The sequence below is a fragment of the Equus quagga genome, chromosome 15 (assembly GCF_021613505.1).
Source record: "Equus quagga isolate Etosha38 chromosome 15, UCLA_HA_Equagga_1.0, whole genome shotgun sequence".
In the NCBI taxonomy this organism is placed as follows: Eukaryota; Metazoa; Chordata; class Mammalia; order Perissodactyla; family Equidae; genus Equus; species Equus quagga.
In genome coordinates, this window is record NC_060281.1 from 93280505 (window position 1) to 93293080 (window position 12576).

Consider the following 12576-nt stretch of genomic DNA (forward strand, 5'->3'; position numbering starts at 1 on the left):
AAGCAAACTGGCCCCGGGGTGCACACATGAGAGCTCATCACACCCGCCCCAGGACAGGCCTGGCAGAGGTGGCAGGAGCCAGCGCTGCGTGAGCACTCTTACCTTGGCAATGATGTCCTTGAACTGCCCTTCTCTCCAGGCATCTGTAGGGTGATTGATCATGGTGAGCATGGCGTTGTCATACTCCTCACACTTGTCACAGAGGAACACCAGCTGTGCCCAGAGGTGCGCCTGCTCCACAGCTCTCAGCACCCGGCAAGATGGCCACAGCCGAGGGTCAAGCTTGTGCCACGTGTGCACAAGGCAGGCAGAACCTTGAGGAGGGCCGGATTACCTTTGCGACGTTGACACGGGACCAGAAGAGCTCCAGGTGCTCTGGCATCTTCTGCGGCTTGAATTTAGGGTAGAGGATGGCCAGCTCTGTGAACATGCCCATGTGGGCCCGCTCCAGGCCCCAGTCTGCCTCCAGGAGGGAGATCAGCTCCTCAAAGTAGCCCCAATCCTGACAGACCAACAGCCAAGCTTGGGGTAGGGGCAAACACACCCGACCACAGCCTCCTTACAGCAAAGCCCATTCCAAAGAGAGGGAAGGCGTGCGACAGCCACTAGCCCCAACTCCCTCCTGGTGGTGCACTCTGGTTACAGCCTGCCCAGCATGCCTAAATCCTGAGTCTGACTGACTCCCTTCATATTAATGACCACAAGCCTTGAGGGTCACCCCTGGAGCACTGTTTCACACCCTCTTCACTCCCTGTCTTCACTCTCAGTAGATAACCTTGCTCCTGCTTCACTGAGAAAATGGAAGCCATTAGAAGAAAATGCCATGTCTACCACCTGCCAGCATCTGCGCCCACGTTCTGTCTATAGGAACAGGTCTGTTCTCCTGCTTGGAACCCGCCACAGCCTGGAGCTCTAGGTCCCACCGCTTTCCACCCACGGTGGTCCCCGTTCTCTCTCGGCATCAACGTCCCTTTCTACAGCTTGCCTTCAGCAAACTTCCTGCTAATTCTCCTGTCCTAAAATGCCTTTTCTTGACCCCATGACCCCTACCAGCTCCTCGAAACAGCAGTTCCCATTCCTTTCCCTGTTCTCGCAAGCCCACCCGGTCAGGCTGCCTGGTCCCCAGGACTCATGGTCATCAGTGTCCTCCACCCTCAGTTCTTCTCCTGTCACCCGCCCAGCACCAGGACCCCACTTGGCTAACCACTCCCCTCTCCTGGGGACATCTGTCCAGTGGTTGCTCAGACATCACACTCTCTGGGGTTTCTTCCCTTCTTTACTGTAACTCATGGCAGAGGGCCCAGGGCTCAGGTTGTGGCCTCTTCTATATCTACACTCACCCCCGGGGGTCCCATCCAGCCTCGTGTCTTTATATACCATCTATATATGTCAACGGTTCCCATTTTATTTCTCTAGCTGGGTTTCTGCACTGAACACCAGCCCCTATTTCTCACTGCCTGCCTGACACCTCTACCTGAACATCCAATTGGCAGCTCAAACTTACTACAACCAAAACTTAATTCCTGCTCTTCCTGTCACTCAGTCTCTACCTCTCCTCTCCCCATGTCCACTGATGATAACTCTCTATTTCTAGTTGTTCAAGCCAAAAATAAATGGAGTCATCCTTAACTTTTCTCTCACTCCACACCCAAAACACTAGCATATGAAGTTGGCTGCACATTCAACCGCCCCCACAAACCCGACCACGTCACCCCACGCTGGCTGCTCTCTTGGCTTCCACCTGCTCCTCCGTCTGCTCACCCCTGAAAGAGTCTGTTCTCAGCATGCAAGCCAGAATGGCCCCCTCACCCTCAGGTCCTACCATGAGTACAGCCTGAGTCCTTCATGAGGGCCTGTGCCCCTGACTCCTCTCTCCGCCTTGAGGGCCCTTCCTCGAATACTTGGCACGTTCCTGCCTCCAGACTCTGCCCTGCCCGCTGACCTTTACCTCAAATATCCCCATGATCAGGCCCCTCGATTTCTTCAGGTCTCTGCTTGATGTCATCCTCTCCCTTAGCGCTACCATGACAGCCCCGTTGTGAAGTTCCACCCAGGAACACCTGGTCCCTAGAGCTGCTCCATTTCCCCCATAACTCATCACCTTCAAACATGTTTGCTGCCTGTCAACTTTACTGAATGTAAACTCAACTGAATAGGGTTTTTTCTGTTTTGTTCACTGATACATTGTCTAGACTCTGCCAAGCAAACAGAGGGTGCTCAAACATTTGCTTAACAAATGAAGTCTTCTATTTGTCAGCCTCCAGACTGCTTTATTACTTTCTTTGCTTTACAACAAACATGTAAAGTACATGTCACTGGAAAGTCACTAAGCCTAGCCTGACATTTTGGACGTTGGTGGCATGCACGCACTTTCACAGGCTCCCAGGTCCCTCGAGCCCTGTGGCTAAGCTCCCTCCAGGCTATTGTCCCCTCAGTGAGGGGCTGGGGCTTGAGTTCCAAGGGGACAGTAACATGGCTGAGCAAAGTCAAATCTTCAGTCTGCCCTGACGGACCCTACCTGGTCTGACCACATAGCTCTAGGACTCCCATGCGCATATGCCCAGGCCCTCACCACACTGATGTCTGTCTGTCAACCACTTGACAGCAAAGCATAACTACAACACCAACAGCCTTCTAAAGGTCTCCCTGGAGTTCCCTCTCCTGGACTCCTACATGTCCCCTGTCTCTAAGGCGTTCCACACTCACACTCTCTGTGGGCCACATGCTCTGAGGAACTAGGGTGTGGGCAGTCACCTGGCCATGAGTGGCCTGGTATTCTCAGTAAGTTATCCAAGGCTTGTCTCCATGTGCAAGCCATGGCCTGGGCTTCTGAAGGTCCAAGGACACAAGAGGAGGGAGAGTGCTTTTAAAAACACAAATACCAGCCAGCACGAGGTCCAGGATATCTAACACACCAATCTGATTTATTTTATAGACAGGCTGTCTAGCACATGAAAGGATTTTCCCATACAGACAATGCTTATTTGTGGCTGTAACACTAACAGAACAAGTGCTCCTTTATTTACAGCGTTTAGGTGTTGCTCGTCATCTCTACTGCCAGTGGAAATCATCTCTGGCCAGAGACTAGTTACCTGGTAATAGTGTATCAGTTCCTCCAGCTCGTCTGCATGAACAACGATGTGAAGACCACACAGTTGTGCAAGGCAGAACTCCTGCCCATTCACACAGGCAAAGCACACCTAGGGGAGGCAAGTGTGAGTGTCCCCGAGACAGGGTACAGCACGACTGTAGCTGGCTACTGGGGATGCAACTGCAAATATAGAAATACCAGCAAGTGGGGCTTTTGAAGTTTGATTCTGAACAAGTAGATAATTGTAAGGTGAGCTGCATGAGACTAGGAGAAAAAATAGAACATTTCTAACCGGCAGGCCAAGGGGGTGTATGAGTTTGAGACCATGGAGAGAAGAGAGCTCATGCATTACTTCCAAACCCTGAGATGTGGAGGTTTGTTTAGGTGACAAGAAAGTGATGCTGGAATTTCAGGTTTGTGGTTTGAAAAAGGTTTAACAAAGCTCAAGGATAAGGGTCATGAGAGCATACGTCACCTGAGGGCTGTCTACACAGGAGGAGCTTACTTTAATAACTTTTCCTAAACTGTGCTTTTGTTTCAGGCACTGTGCAGCACACACACTTAACGATAAGTGTTAAGAAGTGACGGGGGCCGGCCCAGTGGCGCAGGGGTTAAGTTTGCACGTTCTGCTTCTTGGCAGCCCGGGGTTTGCCGGTTCGGATCCTGGGTGTGGACCCAGCACCGCTCAGCACGCCATGCTGTGGTAGGCGTCCCACATATAAAATAGAGGAAGATGGGCACGGATGTTAGCTCAGGGCCAGGCTTTCTCAGCAAAAAGAGGAGGACTGGCAGTAGTTAGCTCAGGGCTAATCTTCCTTAAAAAAAAAAAAAAGTGACAAACTCCCTGTGCAGAAAGGACTCAGGAGGGGCCCTTGAGCTGCACTTCTTTTGAGGGCTGACCACAGATAACCCCTCCCTCAATGCAGAGCCGGGTTCTTGCGCAGTTTCCCCACCTTCTACACACAGCACGTGTTTGCATGGTAGGCAAGGCAAAAAACGCAGGGAAACAAAAACAGTCACACAACCCACAGATAACCAGTCGTGACCTTGAAACATGACCTTTGCTCACTACTCTGTGCGATGTACACCCCAGCACATGCCAGCTCTCTCTTACAGTCACACACAGAATGGAATTACACCGGACATGCTGCTTACACCCTGCTTCTCACAGAATACTGGGAACATCCTCTCCCGTAACTGCTGATTCCCTCTGAACAGCCGGGGAGAGTCACAATATATACACCATTTAACGAAGGCCTTGATAGTGGACGTTTTCTAATCTTTTATTAAACAATGCTTCAGAGATTCACTGAAGCTAAATCTTTTGCACATCTCTTTACAAACTTTTCCCCACTCACGGATGTTTCTATCAGAGAGCTTCAAGACGACTTGCCCTACCAATTCACCACAAAAGACCAGCAATGTCAATTGACACTGATTATGCTAATAAAGTGATATGATTCATTAAAATATTTTAAGTTATGACACTATTTATGATGCTGATAATTCCATGCTATTAAGACAACTTCTGGGAGCTGATTGGTCCAACATGGGGTTCTGTGGGTCTTTGCTTCAACCACAAACACTAGCTTACAGGGTTCTCTGAGCCACCCCAGAGGACTCAGAACCCTGCCTGGACGAGGCAGCCATCCAGATGCCTCCCACTTGGGACCAGGGTGCAGAGCACAGAAGGAAGGAGGAGGGAAGGCTTGGCAGACTGGCGCTCTCCTGGAGACTCTCCGAGCTTACCTCCTTCCACGTCCACGTGCTCTTGGCCTTGGCGCTGCTGTCCACCGCTGCCTGATACTCCCCGAGGTGGACCTGGTTGGAAGCCAGGTGGGCAAAGTTAGAAACACTGCTGTAGAGCAGCTGGGCAGCCTTGTACATTCCCTCCTTGTAACAGCGGTCTCCAACCTAGGAACAGTCAGGTAGCTCTGCAGAGACAGTCTTAAATGGGAAGATTCCTCAGAGCTCGTTTGAAGTTTCTAAGTAGCAGGGATATTTTCTGTTTTCAAAGGATGTGAGCATCTTTCTGATCATACAGCAGCCTGGGCCACCACAGAGCTCCTGGAGGATGAAGCGTGTCCTCAGACCCGCTCTCCATTTGCCTGCTCCTGCATGCACCGGCGGTCACCTCCCACACCTGCACCCCATGGGCCAGGTGCAGAGCAGCGCTCCTGTGCTTCCAGACTGCATCCTTCCTCCTCACTAAACACTGGGGAATCTCATGCCGGGCATCGCCTGCCAGCCCTCATTCTTGCTGCCAGCCACAGACCTGTCTCATTCCCTGATGGCTTTAGCTTTCTTTGATCTCCTCTGCTCTGAAGACCTTGTGTCCCTCATGACAACAGCCAGTCACTGTTAGAGAGCTGCCACCTCTGCGAACTCAGGCACAAGAACCCACTCTCTGCCTGCCACCTCCCCTCCTTTCCAGCACCCCAACCCCTGCCCCACCATGCCCATCTGTGCCTGGCCTACGCTCCTCCCGGTGGCACTCCTTGGAAACTTCCTCAGCTGTACTTGGCAGTACTCGCTCAGCCAAACCCCAGTCTTGCTTAGATTACTTTTCTGTTGACTCCACACCTGGAACTGAGGAGCTAAACACAGACAGCTGAACCCCGAAGTGCCACTGGTCTCCCCTGACCTTGATACTAAACGCAGAGGAGCTCACAACACTAGCAACCCTATTCCCTCAGCCAGGTACTGTCTCCTTGTCAACCATTTCCTCTCCTCCTCTCCTCCAATCTCCAATGGCTCGAGTTGAGGACTGGGCTTCCGATCTCCTGAGGAAACAGACACAACCAGAAGAGCCCTCGACACGCACCGAGACGTGCCTGCCCCTCACTGCGTCTATGGTCCTCACCCAGCCACCAAGGCCAGCCCTACTGGTACACGTGATCCCAGCCCCCTTCCCTGTTCCAGGTCAGCATCTTCAAGCCCCTGCAGTGATTTCGCCCTCTGTACTAAATTACTCTCATAAGCTTAAGGAGCTGCTGTTATTTTTCCCAGCTCCAAACCAAAACAAACCACTCTCACTCTGACCTCAGCTCAGCTATCGGCTACCATGCTGTTTCTACCGTTTCCTTTAGATCAACATTTCTCAGAAGAGGTGCCCTTGTGTCCTAAAAGCTGTCCCCAGTCTCTTCTTGTCTTCTCTGGAACACGCCGCATCAGGCTCTTGCAAGCTCCCCAGCAGGGTCATCACTGCCAAGTCTCCAGTTCGCAATGTGCGGCATCTGGCTTCCCCATCAGTCTCCCTGACAGATGCCTACTGGGTCCCTGGAAAGCCCTTCTCTGCCCACTGCTTTTCTCCCACTTTCCTGGCTACTTTGCATCTCTACTTCTCCCTGACCCTGAGCTATGGGGTACCCTGCTCCCAGGCTTCAGGTCCCCTCCCCACACACTCTTACCCTGTGAGCGTCACCTGCACACTGAAGGCTGCTGCATTTACGGCTCTAGTTCAGAATTCTCCTCGGAAACCTGACTATTATATCCAGCTGGGCAGACCCCCTCGGATGTTGAGTAGAGATCAAACTTGTCCTAATGTGAGTCCTGACTCCCCCCAGGGCAAGCCTTACACTCTACTCCCCACGATAGGAAGCACAAGCCCATCTGCCTAGTCCAGGCCTGTCTCATGCTCCAAAGCATGTAGTCGCCTCGCTCCCTCTTCTCGCAAGCACTCCACCAGCAACCCTGGTAATGCCACCAAACTCATCAGAAGCTCTCTGCCACTCACCTTGACTGTTCTCTCTGAGCTATCATCAACTCTTGTCTGCTCTCACTGCTTCTGCCTCCGTCCTTCAGTCTGTTTTCAGCATAGCAGCCAGAGGGGTTCTGTTAACACCTAGATCAGATGACATCCCTCCCCTGCTCAGAATCCTCCAGTCTCACCCAGAGTGGAAGCCAGAGTCCTGCTGATGGCCCCCAAGTCCTAACAAGTGATGCCAATAACCGCCTCTCCCGACCCGTGCCCTCTTTGGCTTGAACTCCAGGCCCTATGGAATTTGATCACTCTGCTTCAGCTGTCTGGCCACCTCCGCACTGCTCCTGCAGCACACTCAAATACTCTCTCACAGGGCCCTGGCACTGGCTGTTCTCTCTGCTCTCAGGGCTCCTCCCCCAGAGGGATGCAGACTTCAGCACTCACTTCTGGGACACCTTTCCAGCCACCCTGTCTAGAAAAGCACCACCTACTTTCACACCCACCACCTGCCCTAACACTGCCCACACCCTCCCTGCTGCACTTTTCTCCTTTCCAGTTACAATTTAACATACCATGCATTTCTTGAATGGATCTTAAGATCCACAAGGGCAGAAATTTGACAGGTGCACCCAAAGCCCCTACCCCGCCACATGGAAGATGCTTAATCAAAGTTTGTTGAATGGATCAATAAATGAAGTACTGCATCAAAGGGTATGATTATCTAAGACCCTTGCTACTGGCAATACAGGGAGATGCAGGGAAAACGAGTTAAATGGTATCACAGAGATGCAGTCAGCAGAAGCCAGACTATGGGAAACATACAAAACAGGCAGTGGGCTGGATCTGGCTGGTGTGTACTGACTGCCTTGGAGAACTGAGGAAGGCAGGAAGCATGCCTGACCTTGGGGCCACCACGAACAAAGAGGCGAAGAACAAGACAAGCCATGTGTGCTCCCCAGTCTGGCCAGTCGCCAGGTGAGATTTAACTTCTCTGTGACCCAGGGCAGTCCCTCTGACGATCCTACTTAACAGACTCTCCAGCCAGGAGAATCCTGGTACAAATTTAGAGGGAGATTTTGGGCAAGGTTTTGTTTTCTAACGTTTTTATTAATTTGCTGGTTACAAAAGTAACTGTAAAAGTTATGGTCGTTGATTTAATAAAAAAGAATTTGGCAAACACGGGCAAGTAGAAGGAAAATAATATTACAATACTGCCCAATTCCATATCTCAGAGTTGTTCACTGTCCCCATCTTGGGTGTTTTTCCAGGCTGGTGTGTTTATTATATTGTACATGCAGGTTTTCACTCTGCTGGAGCTTACTTTCAAAGATTTTTCTATCACAAACGAGGCTCTAAATGCTTGCAATGGCTGTATTATATTCCATCAATGAATGCTGTTTAATTATTCCCTTCTGCCAGACATTGTTTTCCAATTTTTATTAGCATAAATCATGCTGCAATGATTAAATATTTCTATGTAAAGCTATCAGGACCTTTTCTACTTTCCTGGGATGAATTTTTATATCTAGACTTACAAGGTCCATGATTAGGAATATACATACGTTTAAAATTTTTATGCATTAGATCAACTGATATTTTCTTTATGCTTTCTTCCATCGCTATATATATGCTTAAAAATTCCTTCCTCACACAAAGATAAATACTTAAAAATTTTTATTAATAAAAAACCAAACTTTTACCTTTAATTCTTTCTTCTGGAATTTAATTTTGGTTACAAAATTACATGACAGACTTTTAACCTCTTTCAAAACTCTAACCTAATTTCCAACAATTTGTTGGAATTTATTTTGACATAAAAAATCCAAAGTGCACTTGCGTGCTCTTTATTTCAACGATGCACGTGCATCTCCCCAGAAAGGGGCACCTGCGCTTCCTGCACTTACAGTGCACTCCATTATCCCTAGTCTCTCTCCATCACTTTTCCCAGGGCTAAAATTTTATCCCTGGAAACAGCAGACTTTACAACTATTTAGATCTTTACTCAATGTTTTTTTTGCTAAAGTTTATTTAACATTTTGGTTTTGTTCCTATTTAAAAAGGAATTTTCTTCCATTATGTTATCTGATAACTGCTGCCATATGGGAAAGCTATTAATTTTCAACCTCTCTCTTCAATCTGGCCAGTCACGTCACTCAGTTCACTTTGTTCCAGTGGTAACAGCTAGAACACTGCACTAGTCCCGAAGCCTTCTTTTCTAGGAAAATCATTCTGATGTGGACAGCTAGGGGCCTTAACTTCCAGACCAACGACAGTAACAAGGGACTTATTCACTGCATGGCTTGTTTCCAGCCATCACAGATCTGCACCGATCTAGGGAGCAATCCCTGCACCTGCCTGCAGCAGTCACAGTCCCTGGGGGCACTGCCTACCTGCTGGATGTGGGCATCACTGGGTCCATTAATACAATCTTCTAGCTCAGAGAGATGGCTGGTTTTAGCCAGGGCAAAAAGAAGTCCAGTCTATATATAAGATTCACGGCCCTTTTTCCTGGCCATCTGCAGGAAGTTAACCAAATCTTCCCAACTGTCTAAAGACAGAAAACAAAACTAGGTTAACCCAGAGCTGCTAGGTTCAGATAGGGGAATCAACTCCTCCCCTTCTGTCCTCAGCCAAGATATCTATTCTCCTGCTCTGCCTCGCTGAGGGCTCGGGCTCCAGGTAAGGTCTCGAAGGTCTTGGACTTGGCCTGCCAAGCAGAGCCCTGTCCCAGGTGGGAGAAGGGGAGGGAACAGAACCACACGGGAGCTGCCCTGGGGATGGGATCCTCCATGTGACCAACCAAAGACCTCCCCAGGAGATGGATGCTTACTCCAGCCACCGGAAACGCTGGTGCCACAAGCAACTGGGAAGGCCCAAAGAGACTCTGAGTCCAAGTCTCTCACCTCAAAGTTATTACAACAGTGATATCCATTGTGCTTAAACTGTCGAGTCCTGTAAAAGAGGGTAACGGTCAACTAAAGAGCCAGTGTCATTAACAGAATAATATTCATCTCAGACTCTTTTAGGAAACTTTCACTCAGTGCCTCCCCAACATCTCTGGATGCATAATACATGTGGATTGCTGCAAGGGCCATACTCCTGCCTCTCCAGGCTTCACGCCAGTGAGAGGCAGCATCCCGTAGAGAAGAGGTTCACTTACTGCTCCTACTGGTTGCCTCAGTGACCTCCAGGTAAGAGGAAGGGTCATCAGCTCTGATGTAGGAGTCGATGGCTTCCTTCACCAAGTCTTTCTGGAGCTGGGCGCGGGCCAGCTGACTCCACACAGCAGGCTCATTGCATCTCTCTGCAAACTCGTATGCTCGGTCTAGATTTCCCATGTGCTCGATCAGGACCTAGGGGTTACAAGAGGCTCTCAGTCTCCACAACACTCAGTCAGCTCCCAGGGAGCAGACGGATTTCTGTTCTGCCTAAAGTTGCATGACCATTTCAATTCAGTTCAATGCAATTGGTGGTTAAGTATTTCTCAGATGAGTGAATGGAGGGAAAGAATGAGAGTGGTTTGTACAGGGAGGGGGATGCCAGATGGAGAAGAGACACTCCAATGAAGAGGCATAAAGAAATGGAGACAGTCAGGCTAAGCTTTTTGGGCCAGCGGCAGGACACCAGAGTTGTGTCCTGGTCTTGGCAGGTGAGACAGTACAAAGGGGCATAAAGGCTGTAAAAAGGTTCAAAGGAGCTGCTGTGGGGAATGAGATAGCTCATCAGGCAGAAACAGGCTTGCAGGGCAGCCTGGAGGGCCGGGGTGCAGCAGCCACCCACCTTATATTCTGGTCTCAGAGCAAGGCCACAGCCCATGTGGGAATCGAAAAGAGAGGATTCTGGGTTGGAGGTTTCATGGCAGATACAGAAAAATGGTAAGGGAAGAGGCAAGGATGTAATGAATACTGGTAAGAGAGCAGTTAAAGAGATATGTCCCACAGTTTACAACTGCCTTAGAAATAAAACCAGAAAAGGCCGCAGACTGGGAGGAAAGAGATGAGGATTAATGAAGAGCTCTTGGTTGAGGCTGAAGGTAGGTGTGGGGGCTGGCAGGATTGCTCTGGGGAGCTGAAGTAGCGTGGGGGTGAAGGGTGGGAACAATTGTCATGGGTGAGAGCCTCTGAGAATCAGATACCTCGGTCACCAGGGCTGACCACATGACTTCACGTCAGGTACTCGAGTCTAGGAGAGTGCTGGGGGAAGGCTGGGTAACAGCAGACGGAAGGAGCCAACACGCTGTGAAGGCGGGTCACTGGTGAGGAGCAGAGAGGAGCACAAGACTCTGAGAGACGCATGGGACAACCAGAGGCTCTGAGGCCCTCGGTGGTGACGAGGACACAATGCGGCAAAGGAAGCTAGGGTCTAAGCCAACAGTACTCAGCAGCTCACCCTCACCCAGATTGCTGAGGCATTCATGTCAAACTTGCGGAAGATGACAAACGCCTCCTCGTACAGGGCACTGCTGACAGCAATGCTGGCAATGGCTGGGGCATCGCAGTTGTCCAGGTGGCTTATGTATTCCATGACCCGTGTGTGGTCCGCCTTAACGGCGGTCAGGATCAGCAGATTCTGGAGATTCCTGACAAGAGGTGGTGGTCAGCATAGTCTCACAGGAATGAAGACTGCACACAATACTATCTGGCAGGTCAACCACCCAAGACCCTCAATTTAAAAGCATTTAATACACACACACATGACTGATAAGTAGATACAATAGAATACTGATGAAGTATATGGGGTCTTGGGAAAGCACCAGCTAAGAGAAATTAGACACCACCAATCACTGGAGGGCTGCGGTGGCTTCTCCAGGAGCTGCCTTCTGCTCCCACTTCAGAAGTTCCTATTCTCCTGAATAGTGCCTCTATCAGTTCTTTGCGGTTCCTTATAGTTGAACCACATATATTGCATATCTAAGCAATACAGACAGTTTTGCACGCTTTTGAACTTTCCTTTTCTTTAATCACACTATACGCATATAAAAGTGTTTTCTTTTTCCCTATTCAAAAATGTGGAAATAAATCAATGTAATACATCATATTAAGAATCGAAAAATGAAAAAGAATGTGGTCATCATCAATTCAGAAAAAGCATCTGACAAAACCCAACATCCATTAATGATAAAAACTCTCAGCAAACTAGAAATAGAAGGGAACTTCTTCAATCTGACGAAGGATATCTACAAAAAACCCACAGCTAACATCATACTCAATGGTTAGCAACTGGATGTTGCCCCCAGAATCAGGAAGAAGACAAGGATGTCTGCTGTCACCACTTCAATTTGACTTTGTACTGGAGGCTCTAGTCAAGGCATTTAGGCAAGAAAAAGAAATAAAAAGTATCTAGATTAGAAAGGAAAAAATAAGACTATCCCTATTTTCAGGCAACATGATTGACAGAAAATTCTGAGGAATCTACAAAAATAAAAAAAATCCTAGAACTAATAACTAAGTTTAGCAAGGTTGCAGAATACAATGTCAAAAACAAAAATCAATTGTATGTCTATATACTAGCAATGTACAACTGTAAACCAAAAAAAAAAAACCTACAATAGCTCCAAAAATATGAAATACTTACATATAAATCTAATTAAACATGGATATGATCTACATGCTGAAAACTATAAAATGCTGATGAGAAAAATCAAAGATCTAAACAAACGGAGAGACATATTGTGTTTACAGACTCAGCATAGTAAAGATACCAATTCTCCCTAAATTGGCCTATAGATTTCATGCAATTCCAATAAAAATCCCAGGAGATATTCCTGTAGATATAGACAAGA

The 12576-nt window shown here is 48.7% G+C and overlaps 1 protein-coding gene across 1 annotated transcript in view; it reads right to left on the bottom strand.

Annotated features, from left to right (window-relative positions):
* Positions 1-12576, bottom strand: part of CLTCL1 (clathrin heavy chain like 1) — a 147308-nt gene that overhangs the window by 12563 nt on the left and 122169 nt on the right. Inside the window, 7 exon segments of the mRNA XM_046641074.1 lie at positions 103-244; positions 327-502; positions 3093-3200; positions 4841-5005; positions 9185-9338; positions 9951-10147; positions 11190-11373. Of these exon segments, the coding sequence (XP_046497030.1) occupies positions 103-244; positions 327-502; positions 3093-3200; positions 4841-5005; positions 9185-9338; positions 9951-10147; positions 11190-11373 (1126 nt within the window).